The 23,250-nt window shown below is 40.9% G+C and overlaps 2 protein-coding genes across 2 annotated transcripts; one reads left to right on the forward strand and one right to left on the reverse strand.

The window, feature by feature from the left end:
• Positions 1–1,445: 1,445 nt before the first annotated feature.
• LOC109211906 (heterogeneous nuclear ribonucleoprotein 1-like) lies at positions 1,446–6,610 on the forward strand. Its single transcript, XM_019375501.1, has 5 exons — positions 1,446–1,719; positions 1,840–1,941; positions 2,106–2,335; positions 2,887–4,027; positions 5,972–6,610. Exons 3-5 carry the CDS (start codon positions 2,111–2,113, stop codon positions 5,983–5,985), a joined length of 1,380 nt encoding a protein of 459 aa, XP_019231046.1. The 5' UTR covers positions 1,446–1,719; positions 1,840–1,941; positions 2,106–2,110; the 3' UTR covers positions 5,986–6,610.
• Positions 6,611–18,924: 12,314 nt separating this feature from the next.
• On the reverse strand, positions 18,925–22,346 carry LOC109211907. Its single transcript, XM_019375502.1, has 2 exons — positions 22,132–22,346; positions 18,925–20,461 (listed from the first exon to the last, which is right to left on the reverse strand). The coding sequence occupies exon 2, from the start codon at positions 20,437–20,439 to the stop codon at positions 19,138–19,140; it is 1,302 nt and encodes a 433-aa protein (XP_019231047.1). The 5' UTR covers positions 20,440–20,461; positions 22,132–22,346; the 3' UTR covers positions 18,925–19,137.
• Between the last annotated feature and the right edge of the window lie 904 nt (positions 22,347–23,250).

Consider the following 23,250-nt stretch of genomic DNA (forward strand, 5'->3'; position numbering starts at 1 on the left):
TTGCACAACTGTATTAGAAGCATTTATTCTTTATTTATTAGACATGTGCTATGTTGGGATTCACCCCTCCTATATAAGGGGGACCCTTGTCATTTTGTAAGGGGGATATATTGAATATAACACAACATTCTCTGCTCTCTTTGCTAACACGATTGTTCTACACATTTACTACTTATTTCTACATTGTTCATTCATTGTTCATCATTTATTGCTCATTATTAATCATAAAAGGCCGTCTTTAAGGCCCTCATTATCATTGATTCTTTGTTAATAGCTCATCGTTATTAACCCCATCTAGACCACGAGGTCTCGCTCAAGCCAGCTCGAGGTCCAGCTTTGTGACCCCATTGGTTTGCACATCTTATTGTCTTTACTTATACCTAGCATCTATTGCTTAACAACTACCATAAAAATAAATCACGTATTTTTAGAACTACAAAATCAAATATAATTGTAGTTACCATTTTCAAGGTAAACATCATTAGTCCACGTGGCGAGTCTACTTTTCCACCAATATAATAGCAATTCCTATAAATTATTTACTGTATTACAATTTCTTACGATGTACATAAAAACACATTGCATTGTAATCCTTTCATAGTTAGACCGGGAATTAAACAACCCATAATTGTAGGTTTACTTGCAGAATGTCTTTATTATTTGTAGATAGACCATCATTTTTAATTTCCAAACAAAGCACGTAGCCACGTACCCAGCAAGTAGTAATATTTGACGTAACTACTGCCATAAGTAGAGACAAAAGTTGGTTAAACTAAAGTATTGTTTTCTCATCATATCAATAGGAACACAGTTAATGACACACACAAAAATATTTGTTTTAGGTTACCATATATGTGATACCTACTATTAAAAAATATGTTCTAAATTTAGTAGATTATTATCTTAGTTTTTTACTTTCACTTTTATTTTGTTTTATTTTATTTTATTTTATTTTATTTTTGTATGTTGATATGAGTTGAGCTTAAAGAATAAAGTAAAAATTCATACAGTCGACCCAACTTGTTTGGCACTGAGGCATAGTAATAATAATAGTTGTTGTTATATTCTTTCTCTTTCATGATAATTTTATTTGCAATATTAACATCTTGTCAACTGGACTTAACGGAATGTTCTGGGGCAAACCGATCGTTAAGATAGCGCCGGTATCGTTGAACTAAAGCACCGAAGGGTGCGAGCTTATGATCAATGAAGTAATCCAATAGTCTGGCTGGGACGATGAGATTATTAAACAAATATTAACGTGAACTAACAGTTTATTTCCATTATTGTAATAGGCTATAGCTACTAGTGTACTAGTACTAGTTGTAGAAAAATGTACCAAACAAAGTAGTGAGTACTAGTTATAGAAAAATAAAAATAAAAAAGTAAATGGCATAGAAATGGTAGTAATAGGCTTTTGGGTTAAACAAAAGGGTAGTCGTCGTGTGGCATGTTGTGCACTCCAAATATTCTTCCAACAAAAAAGATTTGCTACCTCACCCATACACGCACAACATCCTCTTCTTTCTTTGTTTCTTGTATATATAATTTTCTCTTTTTCTACCCAACATTATATTTGTTCGGCATTGCCATTTTCCATTTTATATAAAAAGAAGCTTTGGTATTAACCAAAGAGAGTAATGAAAAGAAAAGAGAAAGGAAGAGGATGATAACCACATTCTCTCTTTTCATTTTGTTATGCCTTCTCTTAGATCTCTGGTTTGTATCCAAATGTTGCATTTTCTTGCTACTTCATACATACACTTTTCTGTTTTATTAGAAAAATTGAATCTTTTTTTTTTAATGAGTCTCTGATCTATCTGAATTGTGAATTTACAGAGGCAGTGGATTGAGTACTGATTGATGGTACAAAGATCTGATTGAATCCAACAACAGAACAGTATTCTGCAAACTGGGGTCTGCCTGATTTTCTTGATAAAGGTTTATATTTCACGGAATACTATTCTTATCCACATCTGGATCTGTGTGCTTATTTTTAATTTTCCTAGATTTTGTTTCCTGTGCATTCAATTAATTGTGTACTGTATAGAGTAGTTTTTATTGTTGTGGTAGATGTAATTGTTTCATTGTTTGAATGATGATAGGAGAAATGATGGAGACAGATCTCGGTAAGCTATTTATAGGTGGGATATCTTGGGACACAGATGAAGAACGTCTTAAAGAATATTTCAGTTCGTATGGAGAGGTGGTGGAAGCTGTGATCATGAGAGATCGCAACACGGGTCGTGCTCGTGGTTTTGGCTTTGTTGTCTTTGCCAATCATGCAGTTGCTCATAGAGTCGTTCAAGAGAAGCACATCATCGATGGCAGAACGGTCAGTTTCCCGTTACATGTCTGATTATAGTTCAGCAAGTTTATACATTAACTATTACGCCTCAATGCCTAGTTAGTTGGGTTGTGGCTGTATGAATTCTCGCTATCTATTTCACTCCATTTGGACCTGCTTCATTCCAGTATTCTATAACTTTAGCTTCCTTAGTGCTAGAAGTTCTCTACATTTTCTACTGACGTACTAATCTTTAAACAGACTATAAAGGAATCCTATCAAACACTTGGCTTTACTTAAGAGTAATCAGTAATATCATGACTAAACCCCAATCTCAACTTGTTGGTATCACCTATACGATTTTTTGCTTCCATTGTGTTAGTTTTTTTGTAACATGGACTGTGAGAAATTGTAAAGTCATTTGTGACAAGTTCAGCAAGTTTGCTGTTCAAAATTTACTACACATAATTGATGGTATTACCCAAAATGTTTCCGAAAAATTTCACTTGATGCTTAATTCATGCTGGATTGTGCTAGTTAGAATCAAATGAATTATCATCTCTGTTTCTCCAAATTCTTCGTTGGCATCCAATTTTCAGGTTGAGGCAAAGAAGGCTGTTCCTAGGGATGACCAACAGACGATAAATAGAAACAACAACAGCATTCAAGGATCTCCGGGTTCTGGACGCACAAAAAAGATATTCGTTGGAGGTTTAGCATCTACTGTTACTGAGAGTGACTTCAAGCAATACTTTGATCAGTTTGGTACAATTACAGATGTTGTAGTGATGTATGACCACAACACTCAGAGGCCAAGAGGCTTTGGTTTTATAACTTATGATTCGGAGGATGCAGTGGATAGGGCATTGTATAAGACCTTTCATGACCTAAATGGTAAAATGATTGAGGTGAAGCGCGCCGTTCCGAAAGAGATGTCTCCGGGGCCCAACCGGAGCCCTTTCAACGGATACAACTACGGACTTGGTAGAGCAAATAGCCTTCTCAACAACTATGCTCAAGGGTATAGTCTAGGTTCGATTGGAGGATATGGGGTCAGGATGGATGGTAGGTTTAATCCAGTTGCCAGCGGACGTACAAGTTTGTCTCAGTTTTCTACTCCTGCTTATGGAATGGGTGTCAATTTGGACCCAGCTTTGAGCCCCACGTTTGCAGGAGCTTCCAACTTTAACAATAATAATCTTGGTTATGGGCGGGTTCTGAGCCCATATTTCAGCGGCAGCTCAAGCAGATATGCTACACCCATTGGATATAGCACAGGGAGCAGTAGAGGTGATTCTTTGCTTAGCTCCCCAACCAGGAATGTATGGGGAAACAGCGGTCTTAACCGTTCTCCAAGTCCTGGTATCTCCGGTTCCTTTTTGGGTTCTGGAACTGGTATTTATGGGGTCTTTGGGAATAATGGTGCCAATTGGGGCTCTTCTGCTCCAGTTGGTAATTCTACTGGTCAGAATGTTGGGTTCAGGAGTGCGGGAAACAGTTACGGCCTTGGATCTGGAGGACTTGGAAGAAGCAATGCAGCAGGTTTTGCTGCATCTAGTGGTGCTTATGAGGGGCCTTATGGCTCAATATACGGTGATCCGACTTGGCAAGCTGTGCCTTCTGATGCGGATGGTTCTAGTTCATTTGGATATGGACTTGAAAATCCGACAAATGTTTCAGCTAAAGACTCCGAGAGTTATATTGGAAATTATAGTATTGCCAATAGACAATCGAATAGAGGTACGAATGCTCTTCCAATTGCATACCCTGTATGATTTTGATAATTTTCTTCTGTCATTTCTAACCTAGGCTTCGTATTGTGCCTTCCCTTTTGATGTATTTCTCTTGATTCTTGACATATATCTGTCTTATTACCAATGTTGGTCAATTAGATATAGCTGGCTTTTCCCCCTCTTGATTTAGTATGCTTCTTTTTATAGGAACTTGGTTTTTGGCTTGCAAGGACACCTTTTTGATTTAGTAGACTCTAACTTGAAAGATCATTAAAATATTCACAAAATGGCGCAACAGGATTTGAGCTCGTTTTAGTTAGTAGTTGTTCTAAGTTCAAATTTAAGCTAACATTCTATAAACTATGTTAACGTCATAAGCGTAGTTTTGATAGGAAGATTTGGAGTGAGATATGTTAAAAGGATTCAAAACGTAAAAAAGGTGTTGTTCCACACCCCTACTTTTCTGTTTGTTACATTGATTTGGTATGCTCATTTGAATTACCTTATAGTGGGGTGAAATAGTCTTCTTTGTCCACAAAAATGGAAGTGGTTGAAACACCGCCCGGTATGCCTCATATGAAGCTTGAAGATACCTTATTAGAAAAAACGTGAGGATACCTTCGCTGACCTTTTTCTCCTATATTAAATAGGACACGCTGTTCAACATCTTTAGCTGGAATTTTAGCAGAACAGTGGGCATGCAGCTTTTCCTTTAGGTCCTTGGCAATCTTGCGTTTGTATTCTTTTTCAATGTCTGCAATATTTGCCTAAAAGTGAAATTAACCAAAGACAAAAATAAATAGGTCTTAGAGTTGAAGTTCTTGGGAATTGTTCTTAAGTTTAAGATTATAATGGTGAAGCTTGTAGCCGTTACTTTTACTTAAGCGGCTCTTCAATTTACATAAGCATAGTTCAATCACTTAAGTAAACCAGAAACAGTTTTCAGGAGCTGGCATAAGATAGTAAAACCTTGTGGTTATGGGAATGAGGGTGAGTGAACTAGGGATCTGTGTAAGCCCCAGTAATATGGGAATTGGGGTTTTGAATGGCAAATAGGGTAAGTACGTGGATTATTTTTCCTTCTGACAATTAGTGCAGGAGCTGTTCATGTACCTTATAACGTTTGATCATCACCTTTGTAAAAGAGTTGTCCTATTGTTTTGACGGCATACAGTATTGAAAAAAAATTCAAATTATGTTTGTAATATGACTTTGCAGTACGACTTTGGTTTCAAGTTAACATGCCCCAATTACATATTCATCACTATCAATGAGTATGAGAAAAAAGTTCCTTGATTTAGCATGAGATAATACCTAGAGAATAGGAATGGTGGTCGGATGGGAGATGAATTAGGTCCTTCCTCTCGTTGCCAATCCGCTGCCATTGCTGCTTGAGGCCTATGGCGTTATGGTTCAAAATTTTTATTTCCTACCTTCCCTATGGTCTTGGAGAGCTACAGGAGATCCATAGTTAGTGACTGAAGGAGGATTATCTCTTTCCCGAGCTCTGCCCTTTATTGGCCCATATTGATGAATCTGTAGTGGACATATAAAAGGACTGAAAATGTTTTGGAACATTACTTTGTGTTTGCTTTAAGAAAATAACAATCACGTCTTATGGACAGAAGAAAGAACTCTGAAGATATAAGTTATAGGCTCCTGGTAACAAATTTAATAGCAATTAATGCCCTTATTCAAATGCGGGGAATAGACAAACCTGTTTTGCTCATGGATGCAGTGTTCATTCACTGAAATTTCGTCATATACAAAAATGTATTGTTTTGCTTCCATGTCTTCCGTCAAACTTGCTATTGGGTAAATGCAGAATAACCTTTCGTGCATTATCTTTCTCCGAGATTACATGTTCTCTTGAATCAATGCTATATGTTACTTTGTGGGAAATTGTTCAGATATTGAGACTGCTTAACATTTTCTTCTTGAATATTTCCAGGAATTGCGGCATAGGAAATTTCTTTATTTTGGATATCTGAAGATTCTTAAAAGTGCCTTGAGAATAGCAAGTGGGCTGCGAATTTTAATACATATATCCAAAAAATATGCATTTCAGCTATAGCTGATGATATAGAGCTAACGAGGGGCCTGTCAGATAAAGTATACATATTCAGAGAGAGCAGTTTTTAAAGGGATTTTGTGATGGTTTGAGGTTTCAATTTTTCGAAAGTAATTTAGGCTCGTATATGTATATCAGATTATACTTGACACCATCCATTGCAGTTGATGTGTTGTGCATCCACAACAAAGCGGATACCATTCGAACTACATTGAGAGGTAGAGTTATAATTTTTATATATTTTTTTTATTTTTAACTTTTTGTTCGGTGTAGTGACTGGCAAAGCTGCTGGTGTCTGTTCTCTTAGTTCCCCTTTTTTCTGGGGTTTGTTTTTCTCTCAGATTGTATTCAACATCCCTTTTGATTTACTATAAATAGGGGATATGAACCTAGGATCTACTATAAATAACTACTGAATTTTCTGATTCAGTACTCGTTGCAGATTGTACAAGCGCTCTATGTTTGAGGCATCATTTTTAAGTAACTATGTTGCAGATGAAATAGATACTGTTTTCATTATAACACTTCTTACTAATGGTGTTTTGACTTTTGAAGATTTCTATAGATAAGACGATGGTTTCTTGCATTTTGTAGGTTTTTATGCTTTTCTCAAAACATTTCCTTTGAAATTAACACACGTTTTGGTTTTGCTAAGATTTTTGTTCCTACGTAATGCTAGAAGATTATAATTTCAATCTCATTTGATGAGAACAACTGCCTATTGGTTTTCCTTGTTTTGCAATTAGATAGTATTAACTTTTTAATTCAACTATAATATCAATGAAAGTCGAGGTTGAAGTTGCAAATGCCAGTATTCAAACCTTCATGATCTCAATCAAAAGTACTAGTGCTCCAAGGATCGCCTTAGGTCCGAGTTCGGGTAAGGCCGAGTTCGAGATCGACGAACCAGACTCGAGCTCGAAGACAGAATGCAATGCTCGAAGAAAGGAGTACGAGGAATACCGAAGCTGAGTATGCTCGACCCCGAATAATGCCGTTAAGGATTTGTAACAGAATGAGCAAGATTCCTTCCACGTCCCCAAGATCATGGCGCAAATCCCGGAATAGGATTGTACGATTCCGTACTAGGCGGTTAGACAGCTGTACCAATGATATTCCTTACCGTAAATAGAAATGTACCTTATTTAGGGTTTCCCTATTATATAAAGGGCACCCCAATCATTTGTAACATCATCTAATCATTGGCAAAAAATATACTATCTTACTTTTTTGGCTCATTGCTTATCAGACTTGTCTTTTCCCTCCACTGTTCTTACTTTATTATTCTTGGTTCATCTCGAGGTCACCAAGCTCGAGGTCAGAACTGCTTGAGTGACACTGTTTGATTCACTTGTTGCTTTCATTCATATTTTACATTTCTTGATTATTAATTGGTATTGAACTAAATCACATATCTTTAAAACCACAAATCAAATTTAATTGTTACTCGTATTTTCGAGGTAAACAGTTTGGTGACCACCGTGAGGCTAAAGATAATAGTGATTATTTCTTTACTGATTCTCGTTACACACGTTATTTTTACGCTTTTTCTAGTCAAGATTTTCTGATTCTCAAGATTAAACATGTCGAAATCGCAAAATGCACCTATTCATGACAACGAAGGTCTTGGATTTCAAGGGGAAAACAATAATTTAGGGGTCGGTGTACCACCGATAAACCCTGGAAAAGTGCAAAATGTGGAACCACTTGATGTCAGTTCACATATTGCTTTGGATGCAGATTTAGGCGCAGACCCCAGAGGGAGTGTACGCAGAGAAGCCTGATCTGGGGGCTAAGGAACACTAGGTATGGGAGATGGGGGAGTCAGCCTCCAAGTGATATTCGATATGCTGCAAGGTCAGCAGATCGCCATCGCTCAACTTTAAAGCCAGAATAAAACTCCGAGTATAGTTGAACCAGAAAACACTCGACGTGCTGAACCGGCACCAGAGAGGTCGAACGGAAATGACTCAGGGATTGACCCCACCATTATGAGGATGTTCGAAGAGCTCACCAAGAGGATCGAGTCCGGGGAAAAGAAGAAATTGAGGACAATGATAAGAAGGTGGAGACTTATAACTCCCGTGTTGACAAGATACTGGAGGCACTTCCAGTTTTGAAAGGTTTAGATGCAAAAAAGTTCATACAAAAACCATTCCATCAGAGCACTGCTCCCATGCCCATCCCTAAAAAGTTTCGCATGCCCGATATACCCAAGTATAACGGGACAACCGACCCTAACGAGCATATTACTTCATACGCTTATAGAATCAAATGAAATGACTTGAACGACGATGAGATGGAATCAGTATTGTTAAAAAAATTTGGAGAAACATTGTCAAAAGGAGCTATGATTTGGCATCACAACTTGCCTCCTAATTCTATTGATTCGTTTGCTATGTTAGCAGACGCCTTCGTGAAAGCACACGCCGGAGCCATAAAGGTGGCAGCAAGAAAGTCGGACGTCTTCAAGATAAGACAAAGGAACGACGAGGTGTTGAAAGGAGTTCGTGTCTAGGTTTCAGATGGAGCGCATGGAGTTACCACCGGTCTTGGATGACTGGGCAGTACAAGCTTTTATGCAGGGTTTGAATAAAAGGAGTTCGATCGCGTCTCGACAACTAAAGCAGAATCTGATTGAGTATCCAGCTGTGACGTGTACATAACCGTTACCAATCAAATATTAGGGTCGAGGACGACCAGTTGAGAGCCTCCTCGGGCTCAGTTCATCCTAACAGGTCGGCAGCTAAGCCCCCGAGGGATACAGACAGGGAATCAAGGTCAAACAAAGAACAGTATCAGCCATATGTTGATTGGAGAAACAATGGTTCGGGCCACAACGCTCCTCGAAACGATCACAGAAACGATCGAGGTCAAAGCTCTCGGGGACTCATGAGTAAGAGCGGGTTCGATAAACACACCGATCCCGCGGAGGCACCTCGATTGTTAGAGTATAATTTCAGTATAGACGCATCAAGGATCGTGTCAGCTATTGGAAGAATCATAGATACCCGGTGGCTCAGGCCTATCCAAACCGATCCTTCTCAGAGGAATCTAAATTTGATGTGTAAGTATCATGGCATACATGGCCATAGAATCGAAGACTGCAGGCAGCTAAGGGAGGAGGTAGCTCGGCTGTTCAACGAGGGTCACCTTCGAGAATTTCTCAGTGATCGGGCTAAAAACCACTTCAGGGAGAGAGATGCAAGAAAAAATGAGCAGGAAGAACCACAAAATGTAATCCACATAATCGTTGGCGGTGTCGACATCCCACAAGGACCTGTGTTCAAATGCACCAAGGTATCAATCACCAGAGAAAAACGGACTCGGAGCTATGTGCCCGAGGATGCCTTATCATTCTGTGATGAGGAAACGGAAGGCATATCTCAACCGCACAATGACGCCCTGGTAATTTCTATCCTTTTAAATAAAATTCAAGTTAAACGTGTTCTAGTGGATCCAGGTAGCTCGCAAACATAATCAGATCGAGGGTCGTAGAACAACTCGGCCTACAAGATCAAATTGTAGCTGCGTCCCGGGTCCTAAATGGCTTCAATATGGCAAGCGAAACAACAAGGGGGGAGATAATTCTGCCAGTAAACGTAGCCGGAACCATACAGGATACGAAATTCCATGTCATCGAAGGCAACATGAGGTATAATGCACTCCTCGGGAGACCGTGGATACTCAACATGAGGGCAGTGCCTTCAACTCTTCACAAGATGATGAAGTTCCCAATAGAGGAGGGAGTGAAAATAGTTTACGGAGAGCAACATGCTGCAAAGGAGATATTTGCAGTTGAGGAAGTGGTGCCGATACTAGAGCCTTCGACCTCGAAGAAATCGAGCACCAAAGGTAAGCAGGCGGCTAAATAATCACCGCCCCCGGCCTCAACGAAATTAGAGCAACAGGTAATCGAAGACGAAGAAGAGGACTTCCTTACTCCTCGAACCTTCATCGTTCCCGAAGAGTCCGATGCAACCAAATCAACTGTCGAGGAACTGGAGTAGGCCATACTGATCGAATACATGCTCGAGAGAAAGGTATACCTGGGAACGGGATTAACCCCTGAACTCAGGAAAAAACTCATTCAATTTCTTATTGATAATATGGATTGCTTTGCTTGGTCCCATCTAGATATGACAGGGATTCCACCGGAAATCACCACACATCGGCTAAGCATCGACCCCAGGTTCAAACCGGTGAAGGAAAAAAGGAGGCCCCAGTCCGAGGTGAAACATGCGTTCATAAAGGACGAGTTAACCAAACTTCTTAAAATAGGGTCTATTCGGGAGGTAAAGTACCCCGAATGGTTAGCCAATGTAGTTGTAGTTCCTAAAAAAGGAAACAAACTTAGAATGTGTGTAGGCTATAAGGACTTGAACAAAGCATGCCCAAAAGACTCCTTTCCACTGCCCAACATCGATCGTATGATCGATGCCACGGCCGGCCACGAGATCCTAACTATTCTCGACGCCTACTCCGGGTATAACCAAATTCAGATGAACCCGGAGGACCAGGAAAAGACTTCGTTTATTACTAAATTTGGAACTTATTGTTACAATGTAATGCCCTTCGGGCTAAAAAATGCGAGAGCTACATATCAACGACTAGTCAACAAAATGTTTGAAGAACAAATAGGTAAAACAATGGAAGTTTACATTGATGATATGTTGGTTAAGTCCTTGCGCGCAGAGGACCATTTGAATCATTTGCAGGAAACATTCAAAATTTTGAGAAAGTACAACATGAAGCTTAACCCGGAGAAATGTGCCTTCAGAGTTGGCGCGGGTAAGTTCCTCGGCTTCATGGTGTCAAATCGGGGTATCGAAATTAACCCTGATAAGATCAAGGCCATCGAGGATATCACGATCGCGGATAGTGTGAAGGCCGTGAAAAGTCTAATGGGACGAATAGTTTCCCTAGGTCGATTCATTTCGAGGTCATCAGATCGAAGTCACCGGTTCTTTTCCTTGCTTAAAAAGAAGAAAGATTTCGCGTGGACCACGGAATGTCAGCAAGCCTTAGAAGAATTGAAGCAATATCTATCGAGCCTGCCTTTGCTTCACACCCCGAAGGTAGATGAAAAACTTTACCTATACTTGGCAGTATCCGAGATAGTGGTAAGTGGTGTACTAGTCGAGAAGAGCAAGGTACGCAGTTCCCTATTTATTATGTGAGCCGAACTTTAGGAGATGCTGAAACTAGATACCCTCACCAAGAAAAATTAGCACTTGCATTGATAAGCATATCTAGGAAGCTAAAACCATATTTTCAGTGTCATCCCATATATGTATTAACAACTTACCCCCTTCGAAACGTTTTGCATAAGCCCGAGCTATCGGGCCGGTTGGCCAAATGGGCCGTCGAACTTAGCGGGTATGATATCGAGTATCAACCACGAAGGGCCATCAAGTCGCAAATCCTAGCTAACTTCATGGCTAATTTTACGCCGACCCTCGTACCCAAAGTGGAGAAAGAGCTCCTGCTGAGATCGGGTACATCATCGGGGGTATAGACCCTTTTCACGGACGGTGCCTCAAATGTGAAAGGGTCCAGGCTTGGCATTGTCTTAAAGCCACCTACGGGTGGTACCATTAGACAATCTATCAAAACTTCTAGGTTAACTAATAATGAGGCCATGATTGTAGGTCTCAAACTAGCTAAAAGCTTAGGAACAGAAGTCATTGAAGCCAAGTGCGATTCACTGTTGGTGGTGAACCAGGTGAACAAAAGTTTTGAAGTTCGAGAGGATAGAATGCATCGGTACTTGGATAAGCTACAGGTAACTTTGCACCTCTTCAAGGAGTGGACTCTGGATCATGTGCCTCGAGAAAGGCCGATGCACTTGCTAATCTGGATCCTCGATCGAAGAAGATGATATCGTCCCGGGGACTGTCGTCCAATTATCGAGGTCTGTGGTTGAAGAGGGTCATGCCGAGATAAATTCAACAAGTTTGACTTGGGATTGGAGGAATAAATATATCGATTATTTGAAAAATGGAAAACTCCCATCGGACCATAAAGAATCAAGGGCCCTACGAACCAAGGCTGCTAGGTTTGCATTAGATGAAGATGGAACATTGTACCGGAGAACGTTCGATGGGCCACTGGCGGTATGTTCAGGGCCGGGGGACACCAATTATGTTCTACGAGAAATCCACGAAGGTACTTGTAAGAGTCACTCCGACGCCGAGTCTTTAGTTCACAAAGTTATTAGAGGAGGGTATTACTGGGATAGCATGGAAAAAGACACTAAGGAGTTTGTTAAAGTGTGATAAATGTCAAAGGTTTGTGTCGATGATCCATCAGCCCAGAGAATAACTCCACTCGGTCCTATCCCCGTGGCCTTTCATGAAATGGGGAATGGACATAGTCGGCCCCCTACCAACGACCCCAGGTAAAGCTAAATTTATTTTGTTTATGACTGATTATTTTTCTAAATGGGTAGAAGCACACGCCTTCGAGAAGGTCAGAGAAAAAGAAGTCATTGAATTCATCTGGGACCACATCATATGCTGGTTCGGGATACCTGCCGAGAGTGTATGTGACAATGGAAAACAATTCATCGGCAGCAAGGTAACGGAGTTCCTCGAAGCACACAAAATAAAGAGGATCTTATCAACACCATACCACCCAACTTGAAATGGACAGGCCGAGTCAACAAACAAAAACTATCATTCAAAACCTGAAGAAAAGGTTGGACGATGCAAAAGGGAAATGGAGATAAGTTCTACCCGAGGTCCTTTGGGCATATCGAACAACATCGAAGTCTAGCACGGGGGCTACTCCGTTCTCTCTAGTATATGGCTCCGAGGCCTTCATCCCTGTTGAAGTCGGGGAACCCAGCGCCAGGTTTCGACATGCGTTGGAGGAGTCAAATCACGAGGCTATGAATACTAGCCTCGAGCTCTTACATGAAAAACGAGAGGCAGCGCTTGTTCGGATGGCCGCACAAAAGCAGAGGATCGAAAGATACTACAATAGAAGGGCTAACCTTCGACACTTCAGAATCGGGGACTTAGTTCTACAGAAAGTCACCCTCAATACTCGAGACCCGAATGAAGGGAAATTGGGCCCGAATTGGGAAGGACCGTATCGAGTCCTCGAAGTTGTCGGTAAAGGATCTTACAAACTTAGCACAGTGGAAGGTGAGCAATTGCCGAACAATTGGAACATATCGTTACTCAAACGATACTACTGCTAAGGTATGAATGTATCTTCCTTGTCCATTTGAATTTAAAACTAACTCATTGCTGGTGTTCAATCGAAGATATCGAAGGCACCTTTTTACATGTAGGCCTTAGGTTTTAAAGCATGCGTTGCACTCTTTTTCCCTTGGATCGAATTTTTTCCCAAATGGGTTTTACCGGCAAGGTTTTTAACGAGGCAACAACTATATGCTACCTAAGGAGAACTCAACAGTATCCAAGGCTTCTTTTCAATCAACCTCGAATACTGGGGGCATCACCCTCGGAGGTCATATTTTCGAGGAAAATACTTCACGCCTAAGAGGGCCTCGATAGGGAAACTTTGTATTAGGCCAAACGGTCAGACGAACCGTATCCATATAGAATAGTCGAGCGCCGACGGCCAAACATGTACGCGTGTATCAATTATCTGAAGAAGCATTATGTTTATATCAAAAACATTTTGTGTCTCAAAGAATTTTACTATTATACGAGCTCTACACTTATAATCCTACGGGAAACGGCTCAAGAGCCAAAGCACGAATGCACCCCCGAAATACTCGGGGACTGTCATCGATAGTCAGCGCATCCGATTCATCGAAAACTCGGACTCATAAGACCTCAAAGAGGCATTCCCTCGATACAAAGGCCAAGGCCAACATACTCGGGACTAACCTTTCGAACTTGTTCGAAAGGTTATCGGGAAACAAGTCCAAGAGACATACCCGAAGGCTACGGCCATATTAAAGACTACGGTCATATAAAAAGGCTACAGCCGAAATAATGCGGCTCGGAGATGTCCGACTTCCGCCATAAATTAAAGGCCTTCAAACACTTTGGAAAAATCGGTGAAATCAGGCTACCCTCGGCAAAAGCAAAGATAAAGGGCTTCGATAAAATCATCCCTCGAATAATTTAGAGGCTTCGATAACATCAGCCTTCAAAAAAAACCTCAAGAGGTATTCGATTATGTTTACACAAACAAATTACTAATAAGGTTCCGATCCGTCGAACCTTCGAAAAACCCAACGGGTACAAAAAATACATGCTAAGGTATAGATAAATTTTCACTAAAGTCTTTTAGCCGACAAGAGGGAAAAATTATAGCCGCTTTAGAGGCCAAATTGGCCCAACTTAAAGAGCCTAAGGGCTGATATATAAGAGCCTAAGGGCCAACTTAAAAGAGCCTAAGGGCCAAAATATATAGGGTTCAAGACCTTGCTCTCACTCAACTCGGACTAAAGAGTCCCGACATCCCGAGCTCGCATTAAATCAATTTAAGCTTAGCTCGAGGATTAACTAAAACCTTAAGAGGTGTTATGTTGATCAATAAAAAACCTAAGGGTTTATTATGTTCTGAGTCTAGTATTCAGACTAATCATTAGAGTTATACAATAAAAATTTTCACAGATGAAGACGAAATGGAATTCAACACAAATTAAAGATAAAGCAAAGAAGTTCTTTATATTCATAAGAGATGTTCTACAAAGTATATTTACAACACCCACGAGGGGCCCTTGCACAAAAAAGAAAAAGAGAACCTAATCTATTTCGGGGTTACATCCCCGGGAGCAACATCCTAAGGAACTGCACCCTCTGCAGTTCTATCTTCGGGAACCTCCTCTTCCTCGGGGACTCCTTTTTCACCTTCCCTTCCCTCGGAGCCACTCACGACATCTTCATCATCAGAAGAAACAAGAAACCTGGCGTCGATTTCCAGCGCCTTTGCTTGGGCTATTTCCTCAGTAAGGTCAAATCCTCGGGCGTAGATTTCTTCGAGAGTCTCCCTCCGAGCCTGGCACTTGGCCAAATCATTACTCCATTTTTCCCAGTCGGAGGCCTCCCTCAGCTCCTCTTGAACAGCCTTGGCATCCCTTAAGTATACGGCGATGGTCTTGCCAGTCGTAGCCTTCGTCTTCTCAACTTCAGCCTTGGCCTGTACTGCTTCGGCCAGGGCTCTAGCAAGCTTTGCCTCTAACTCCTCAATTTTCTTGGCCTGGGACAGACTCTTCACTTTAATGCCTCGGAGTTGAGTTTCAGCCGAGGTCAGTTACAGCTTCCTCATCAGCAGCAAGCCGATCCATGTTCTCTTTCCATCGATGGCAGTTAGTATTAACTTGATCAACTTCGCCCTTGAGCTGCCCAATCATCTCCAGCTTCTGCTGCAGCTGAGACATCGAAGTGTTAGCCTCCGAAGTAAGGCCAAGAAGACCATACTCTGTTAAAATCACAGTTACCTGCTCATCTAGCTCGGTCTCGTTTTTTCCGAGCTTTGGCCAATTCAGCCCGAAGGTCCTTAAGCTCCTCCTTCTTTTGGCTACAGAGGAGCCTCAGGGCCTTCTCTTCACCCCAAACCTTCCTGAGCTCGGCCTCACATTGGCCCAGCTCAGCTCTAAACTTGACGATGGCCTATACATGAAATGAAGATATGTCAGTCAAAGAAAGGGAAGAAAAGAAAAAATCACAACAATGAAAGTTAGTATTTACCCGAGAGAGGAGACGTTGAGCCTCTTCGAAGAGGGTGGATGCATTGTTAAGGTCAACAACATCGTCAACCCCGGTAAAATAGTCCCGGAAAGGGTCTTCCTCGAGGACCTTGCTCGGGTCGGGTGTTCTCAGAGCCCGAGCATCCTTTATTGTCTCATTGGAGTAAAATGGTAGAGAAAGTGAGTGACCCATTGTCACGGCCCCGAGCTCCTCACTCGAGGTGCTCTGATTAGCTTCAGCCCTCTCAGCACTTGTCCCCTCCGGCGTATTTGTTGAAGGAGGAGGCGAGATCTCGATCTCGGGGGACTCGAGGGCTTTTTCCGAATCTTTCTTCGGAGTTCCTTCATCGAGAGGCAAGGTATCAGGTTCGGAGGACTTGGCGGTCTCGACTAGTTTCCTAGTTCAGGGTACCAGCGCCGATTCTTCACCTTCGTTCTCTTCGTCTTCCAAGTGTTGAATGGCTGAATCCAAGTCCACATGAATGAGTTTTCTCCTCGGCTTCCAAGTAGGGGCCGCCTCATCCTGGGTATCTTCGGGCTTCGAAGCCCTCTTTCTTTTGTTTTCTTTCCCCGATTTCGGAATCGGGGACTCGGTCCCTTTCCCAGGCGGGGCTGGCCTCATTTCAGAGACATCTCCGATGTCTGCACAAATAAACATGAATGAGATGACATCACCAGTAAAAGAAAGGTATCGAGGCTTGGGAAGGGAACTTACCATGATTCTTGGCCTCCCATTTACCCCTCGATAAATCGCGCCATTTGCACTCATCCTACGAAGAGGTGGCAGCTAACTTTCGGACCCATTCCTCGAAGTCAGGGACAGCGTGAGGCGTCCAAGCAGCAGCTGCAGAAAAGATAAAAATATTATGAAACACGGAAGCAGAATATGAAGGAATATTTGTTAAGGAACTCCACTTATGATTAAAGTTCCATCTCTCCGGGAACGGCATTTTGTCCCTAGGATGACATCTGAAGTCCTTACTCTGATGAACCAGCTCATCCAGCCTCGATCTTTGTCTTCATCATTACTAGCAAAGAAGGCCTTCTTTGTTCGACACTGCAGCTTGATGAGCCCTCGAAACAGCTGGGACCGATACAGCCGAATAAGATGATTGAGGGTAAATTCCGACCCCTCGGCCTTTCCGAAAAATAGCGCAGCATGATCACGATGCGCCAAAAGGAGGGATGGATCTGGCCGAGGGTAACCTCATATGTTTTGCAAAAGTCGATCACTACCGGATCGAGGGGACCCAGTGTGAAGGGGTAAATGTAAACACTTAAAAAACCCTCCACGTGGGTAGTGATGCTTTCCTCGGGGCTCGGAATCTGAACCAAGACCTCGTCTCCCCAGCCGCAGTCCCTCTTCATGACTTTGAGGAACTTCTTCGATATCGAACAAATATATCGAGATACATGTTCACATCGGCCTGGGATATTAGGGGGATTCTCAACATTAAAGTCCTTCTTTATCACACAAGGACCGGGGGTGATTTCGTGAAGGGCTGGCGGCACCACCGGTTTGGTTGGCTGAGCAGTAGAAGAAGATGATGCTTTCTCTTTTTGGGGGACTGTTTTGGAAGTTTTAGCCATAGAAGGAGTTCAGGCGGTGGCAAAGTGTGGTGTTTTATACGATCTTGGCGTTTTCCGGTGATCAGAGTAAAAGTACTGAGAAGAGAAAGAGATGAAGGGGAAAAGTGAGCAAAATAAATGCAATAAAGAGGTAAAGTTTTTGGTTCAAAGAAGAAACTCCATATTTATAGATAAAAGGTGACGGTTTGGCGGCGCTGGTGGCCGACCATTACTGGCATGCATTTAATGTTTTGGGGAAGCGAACCGACGGGACGTTTCGGTCACTTCGAGCGCCCACGTCACGGGAATGACATCATCATTAGAGACTCCGAAGAATCGAGGTTCAAATCGTTTCTTATCATCTTACTCTAAGAAACGCAGGGACTATCTGTATACGGTCGAAATCAGGCACGCCCGATTTCCCCGGCTCGAGGGATCGCCTTAGGTCCGAGTTCGTAGGCCGAGTTCGAGATCGACGAACGAGACTCGAGCTCGAAGATAAAATGCAATGCCCGAAGAAAGGAGTACGGGGAATACCGAAGCCGAGTATGCTCGACCCCGAATAATGCCGTTAAGGATTTGTAACAGAATGAGCAAGATTCCTGCCACGTCCCCAAGATCATGGCGCAAATCCCGGAATAGGATTGTACGATTCCGTACTAGGCGGTTAGACAGCTGTACCAATGATATTCCTTACTGTAAATAGAAATGTACCTTATTTAAGGTTTCCCTATTATATAAAGAGCACCCCAATCATTTGTAACATCATCTAATCATTGCAAAGAATATACTATCTTATTTTTCTGGCTCATTGCTCATCAGACTTGTCTTTTCCCTCCACTGTTCTTACTTTATTGTTCTTGGTTCATCTCGAGGTCACTAAGCTCGAGGTCAGAACTGCTTGAGTAAAACTGGTTTGATTTGCTTGTTTCTTTCATTCATATTTCACATTTCTTGATTATTAATTGGTATTGAATTAAATCACATATCTTTAAAACCACAAATCAAATTTAATTGTTACTCGTATTTTCGAGGTAAACAAACATAAACCTTAAGATTCCAGGTTTTTGTAATTTAACAATCATTCGAGTCGTAGTTATGACAATAAATGTTTCATCTTTGTTGAGCTGTCTTAGTGACAAATAATTTGAAGCCAAGAAAAAATGCATCCAGAAACAGTTAGAAAAGCCTGTTAAGAGTTTAGGAAGAAATTTTGTGAAATTTGTAGCCATGCGATTAGCTGCATTGCAAGCTGGAAAAGTGGGAGGTTATATTCTTGCATCAATTGATCAAAAAGAAAAGAGACCCTCTGCTTCTGCTTGACGAAAAGGGAGTGCTCACTTCTACCATTGCCCTTTTGTGCTCCGTCTTGACTCAGACCTTTAAACAAGTAAATATGAAACCTTTTATTAATTCAGTAAATATTTAGGGAGATTTCATTTTCACAACATACTTATGCTACTACACTCCATATCTACCACACTGGAGATGCATCGCCCAATGATCAGAAACATCGGCTTAATTAGGCAAACTTTTCCAACATAATAGGCGCACAGTAGTTAATCAAATCATTAAAGGACAAATTATGAAGAGAAACTAAGCACAGATTTAATTAGCAAGAAACAACAGAAATAGAATAATGCTTTTACAGAGCCAAGTCAAGCAGTTTCCATCATTCTAGTTCCCCTTATAAAATGACTGAATACCACAATACACAGAATGCTCAGTGTCACTAATACCTGCAGTCTTGTTTCCTAAACTCTAGAGGTCATTTGAGTAGTGTAATCATCGTCACAAGATCTCAGAAGAAAGCTCTGCTACCATAAAACACTCGAGAGCCAGTGCTCTTGGGTGTTTCTAATTTCTGATCTGAACTCGAACTGCCAGAACTGGTCGGTCCATTTCCAATATCCGATGGAAGCTTCATTTTTGCCAATGAATCGGTAAATTGCTGCATGCTTTTCATGTACATGTCCACTATCTCCTGTTGCACAACCTTTTGCTCTGCCTCAATCTCTACTGTGACTACTGGCTTTGGAAATCCGCTACCAGGCTTGATTTCTGATGAGTTGCTCTCAGCATCACCACAATTTACTCTTTTCACGGTGGTGCATTCGGAAGTATATTCTTGAACTGGAGATTTTGATTCTCCCGAGGGCTCTGAAGACTGAGAGCTTGCAGGATGCAAGACTGACGGCGACTCAATGGTTGATACACTGCTTGGAGGGGAATCGCGCTTAGGATATTGGTTTGGATTAGTAATCCCTGTTGGAAAATTCTCCTCAACACGAACTTTTACTTCTGGACTGAGATGATTTGCTGTATCAGTAGAGACCAAGCTATCTGAGCTTTGAGAGTCAAGATCGGTGCATGGTATACCAAAGTACTCAGACACCATAAGATGATTTTCATTTACTATCTTGGGATCAGGGAATTCAATTTTTTCAAATTCATCAGGAAGCGACTCAGTTGCTTTAGCACCCAGCAGAGATGCACGATTGTCAACAGATTCAGGCAATGCAGGAATCGCAATCACTTCAGGTGAAGTTCCACTGTAAGAAAGGGACAACTGCACATATCCTGCTGGAGAGTGGAAGAGATCAGATGATGAAAGAGTAAACTCTTTTTCTAGCTTTCCATTTTTAACGAGGACTTCAGTTAGCGGGACCAGTGCAAAGCCTAGCAGTTGGTCTTCCAAATAATTCCTCACCCTGCTCATCATCCATATCTCACATTTCACGGAGCATTCTATTGTATGGACTTTGAGCCTTAGATTTTCATTGAATACTGGACTTTGCCCTCCACCATTAATAATTTGCGTGGAGACTGCATTTTCAGGATCACTGGTAAGACAAAGTTTTGCATAAACGTCTTGCTTATGGTAAATGCAGATGTTATGGATGTCTCTGGCCTGGTGTACATACACATCTAGAACTCCAATGAAGTCCTCCAAGTTGCAGACTGCAGCCTCCTCTCTATAAGCAGAAACTCCCTGGGATAGGCCACCACGGTTCTTTATGAATAACTCACTGCTCTGCTTCTCGGGCTCAACAAAAGTGGAGGAACCCTTGAATGGTGAAACAATGGACTGTGGGGAACCCATCAATTTGACCACAAATATTAACCTGAAATCAAAAGATAAGTTTGGTATCAAGGAATGCCAAGTCAATTTGTAGTTCTGCTTTCCAGTGTGAGCATGTAATCACGAGATTCAAAGGATTTTGGAATTCAATGTTGTTAAAGGCTCAGTTGATGCATATAAACCCTGAAACTAGGTGCGACACAAACTAAGCCCTTTGCCTTCGCTTAAGTGGGCCTTTAGTGCAGGCATCAAGGCATCAAAACATGTGTCTCATCGCCCATGACTCAATCTTGAGGAGGGCAACATTAAACTTCAAAATAGTCGGCAGAGTGATTAATTGATAAGAAAATGTCATGAATGAAGCTACGATTAGGAATAGGAATTAGAGACATAAAATTGCATCTTAGCATCGGATCATAAATTTAAGTGGTTTTTAAACTTGATTTACACGATTTTTAATTCATGTATTTCACTTATCCATTGTTTGTGTTTATTGTTGTTTCTCTTGCATTATCTGTACAATCTTGTTTCTTCATTAGCACATTTCTTTACTGCAAAAACTCGTGTTAGTTGCATGTTCTATTTAAAACCCCAAAAGGCCTTGGTGCTTTTGTGCACATTTTGCCCTTGACAACAACGACTGCTTGCCATCTTACAAGAAGTAGCAATTGTATCCAAGGTGAAACCTCTAACTTGTCCACCCATTATCCCTACTAGGCAACATTCTCAAGATAAGGTCACATGAAAACACAATTCAGAATTTACTAATTCAAATGGATATGCGAGTGGCTAAGGGACTTGGAGAATTATAATGCTGAAACGAGATCATCCGTGGTAGAAGCAGAATTCCAAACAGGTATCACTCTCATCGGAAAGAAGTAAAAAGATGAATCTTTAACGTCTAACACGTACCCAAGGGTCTAGCCTAGTGATTAGTAAAGTGGGAGGAGAACCATGAGATCTCAGGTTCAAATCCCATCAGGGGCAATAAAACACTAGTTGATTTCTTCCATTCTGCCTAAGTTTTAATAGATAGAGTTACTTGGTACCTATACTGATGGGACGTAGAAGGTACCCCTTTCAAACTCTTTATGATATCAAAGCCAGACTCATCTCAATTCATTGTTTACCCAATGTTGGACCGCATCTTATATTGTCCACGTTCCAGATGTAGAGCCATATCAGTGGGATATAGGTTTCTTGGTCTACTTATATGGTCTAGCACAATCCTCGCCTCATGAACTAGTTTTAAGGGTAGAGTAAGGCCAAAAGCCCATTTCTTTATCAGTCCGCACATTGACCCCCGAGACACCACCCTCGTAAAAAATCAATCTGTAACGTCTAACATAACAAAAGAACCCTCAAGAGCCTCCATAACTAAAATTTTAAATGTAGGACAACTTAGTAGAGAAAATAGTCTGGAATCAAAATAGATAGAACCAAGAGCATAACAATCAGCAACAATAATCAAGCCAACCAGTGAGTTTACGCCATTATTCGAACTTAAAACAAAAATTAAACAAAAAAAAAAAATGGAACTAAGCTGCACGCATGCCAAACTGAGAAAAGGGGAAAATGGGAGGAAAACATAGCAACATACCCAAATCGACCAGAACAAAATTAATTACTCAAACGAAATTCAGCTCAAAATCACAAATGAAGCAAGAATTAAATTAAGCACAAAACACATAGGTGGAAGAAATTAGTTCTTACTAGTAGGTAAAACAGGTGATTTTTCTTGTGTTGACTTGAGGCAGAAAATCGAAGAAGACCCAACTCGAAATTGGAAGCGTAGTTGATGAAGAGAATAAAATCTACTGAAGGTTGGGCAGTGGGAGAAGATTGTCGGAGACCTCTGTATCTTTGTGCGTATGTTTTGTGGATATTTTTGTCTGCAAAAGTTAGTCCTCTCGCTGACAAAGTCCAATCTCAGTGCGCTGCCTTCTTACAATTGGGACCTACGTTCTCCACCACGCGCCACTTGTAATTTTTTATCCTTTTTATTTGCCATTTTAATCTACAATTTTTTAAGAATAAAAAGTTAGAAACTTGTGTTTGTACATATGTGTTATATTAAAGAAAAATAAAAATTTTAAAGTTAAATTATTTTTAAAATTAGAAAGTTGTCATTCTTTTTAGAACGGACTAAAAATGATATTATCATATCTATCTATATCTATATTGATATCTATCTATCTATATCTATATCTATATTATTATAAAAGCACGAATGTTCCATGTTAAATGTCGAACGACCAAAATATCCCTAAAGTGTTAATATACTTTTATGCCCTTTAGAAGATAAGTTATTTCGTCAACAAAGCAATTACCAGTTAGGACAAAATTGTAACGTTCAAAACTTATTCCTAACATAAATATGAACAGAAATCTGAAACCCATCAAGTATCCTAGCTATTGTTGAAGTTCCAATGTCATACCAATCCTATATAGACGAGAACATTATGAACTGACTCTCAGCTTTATATATATGAAGGTCACGCTTACTTTGAATAAGCCATTCCTATTGTGGGAATATCAGTGTTTCTACAGGTATTTTAATTTTCTTCATCGCATAAATTCTCTTAAAAATAGATATGATAGAAGCTCTAAACAAGGGGAGGAAGGTAGTTGTCTACGTGATAGAAGCTTTAAACAAGGGAAGAAAGGTAGTACTACGCTTCTTTACGATAAAAAACTACTGGACTATCAATATAAAATTTCTGGCATGTTTATGCAATATGGGGCATGGAGGGTATTATTCAGACAACAAACTAATATTTCTTATCCTAAAGGGATTAATAGATGTCGATATAATCTACTTTTGATCAATCA

Source organism: Nicotiana attenuata, unplaced genomic scaffold (assembly GCF_001879085.1).
Source record: "Nicotiana attenuata strain UT unplaced genomic scaffold, NIATTr2, whole genome shotgun sequence".
Lineage (NCBI taxonomy): Eukaryota > Viridiplantae > Streptophyta > Magnoliopsida > Solanales > Solanaceae > Nicotiana > Nicotiana attenuata.

Bases quoted from the DNA above. Each gene is read 5' to 3' on its own strand.
- LOC109211906 (XM_019375501.1), top strand. From the start codon at position 2,111: ATGATGGAGACAGATCTCGGTAAGCTATTTATAGGTGGGATATCTTGG. The intron at 2,336-2,886 runs GTCAGTTTCCCG...TCCAATTTTCAG, and splicing joins ACATCATCGATGGCAGAACG to GTTGAGGCAAAGAAGGCTGT.
- LOC109211907 (XM_019375502.1), bottom strand. From the start codon at position 20,439: ATGGGTTCCCCACAGTCCATTGTTTCACCATTCAAGGGTTCCTCCACT.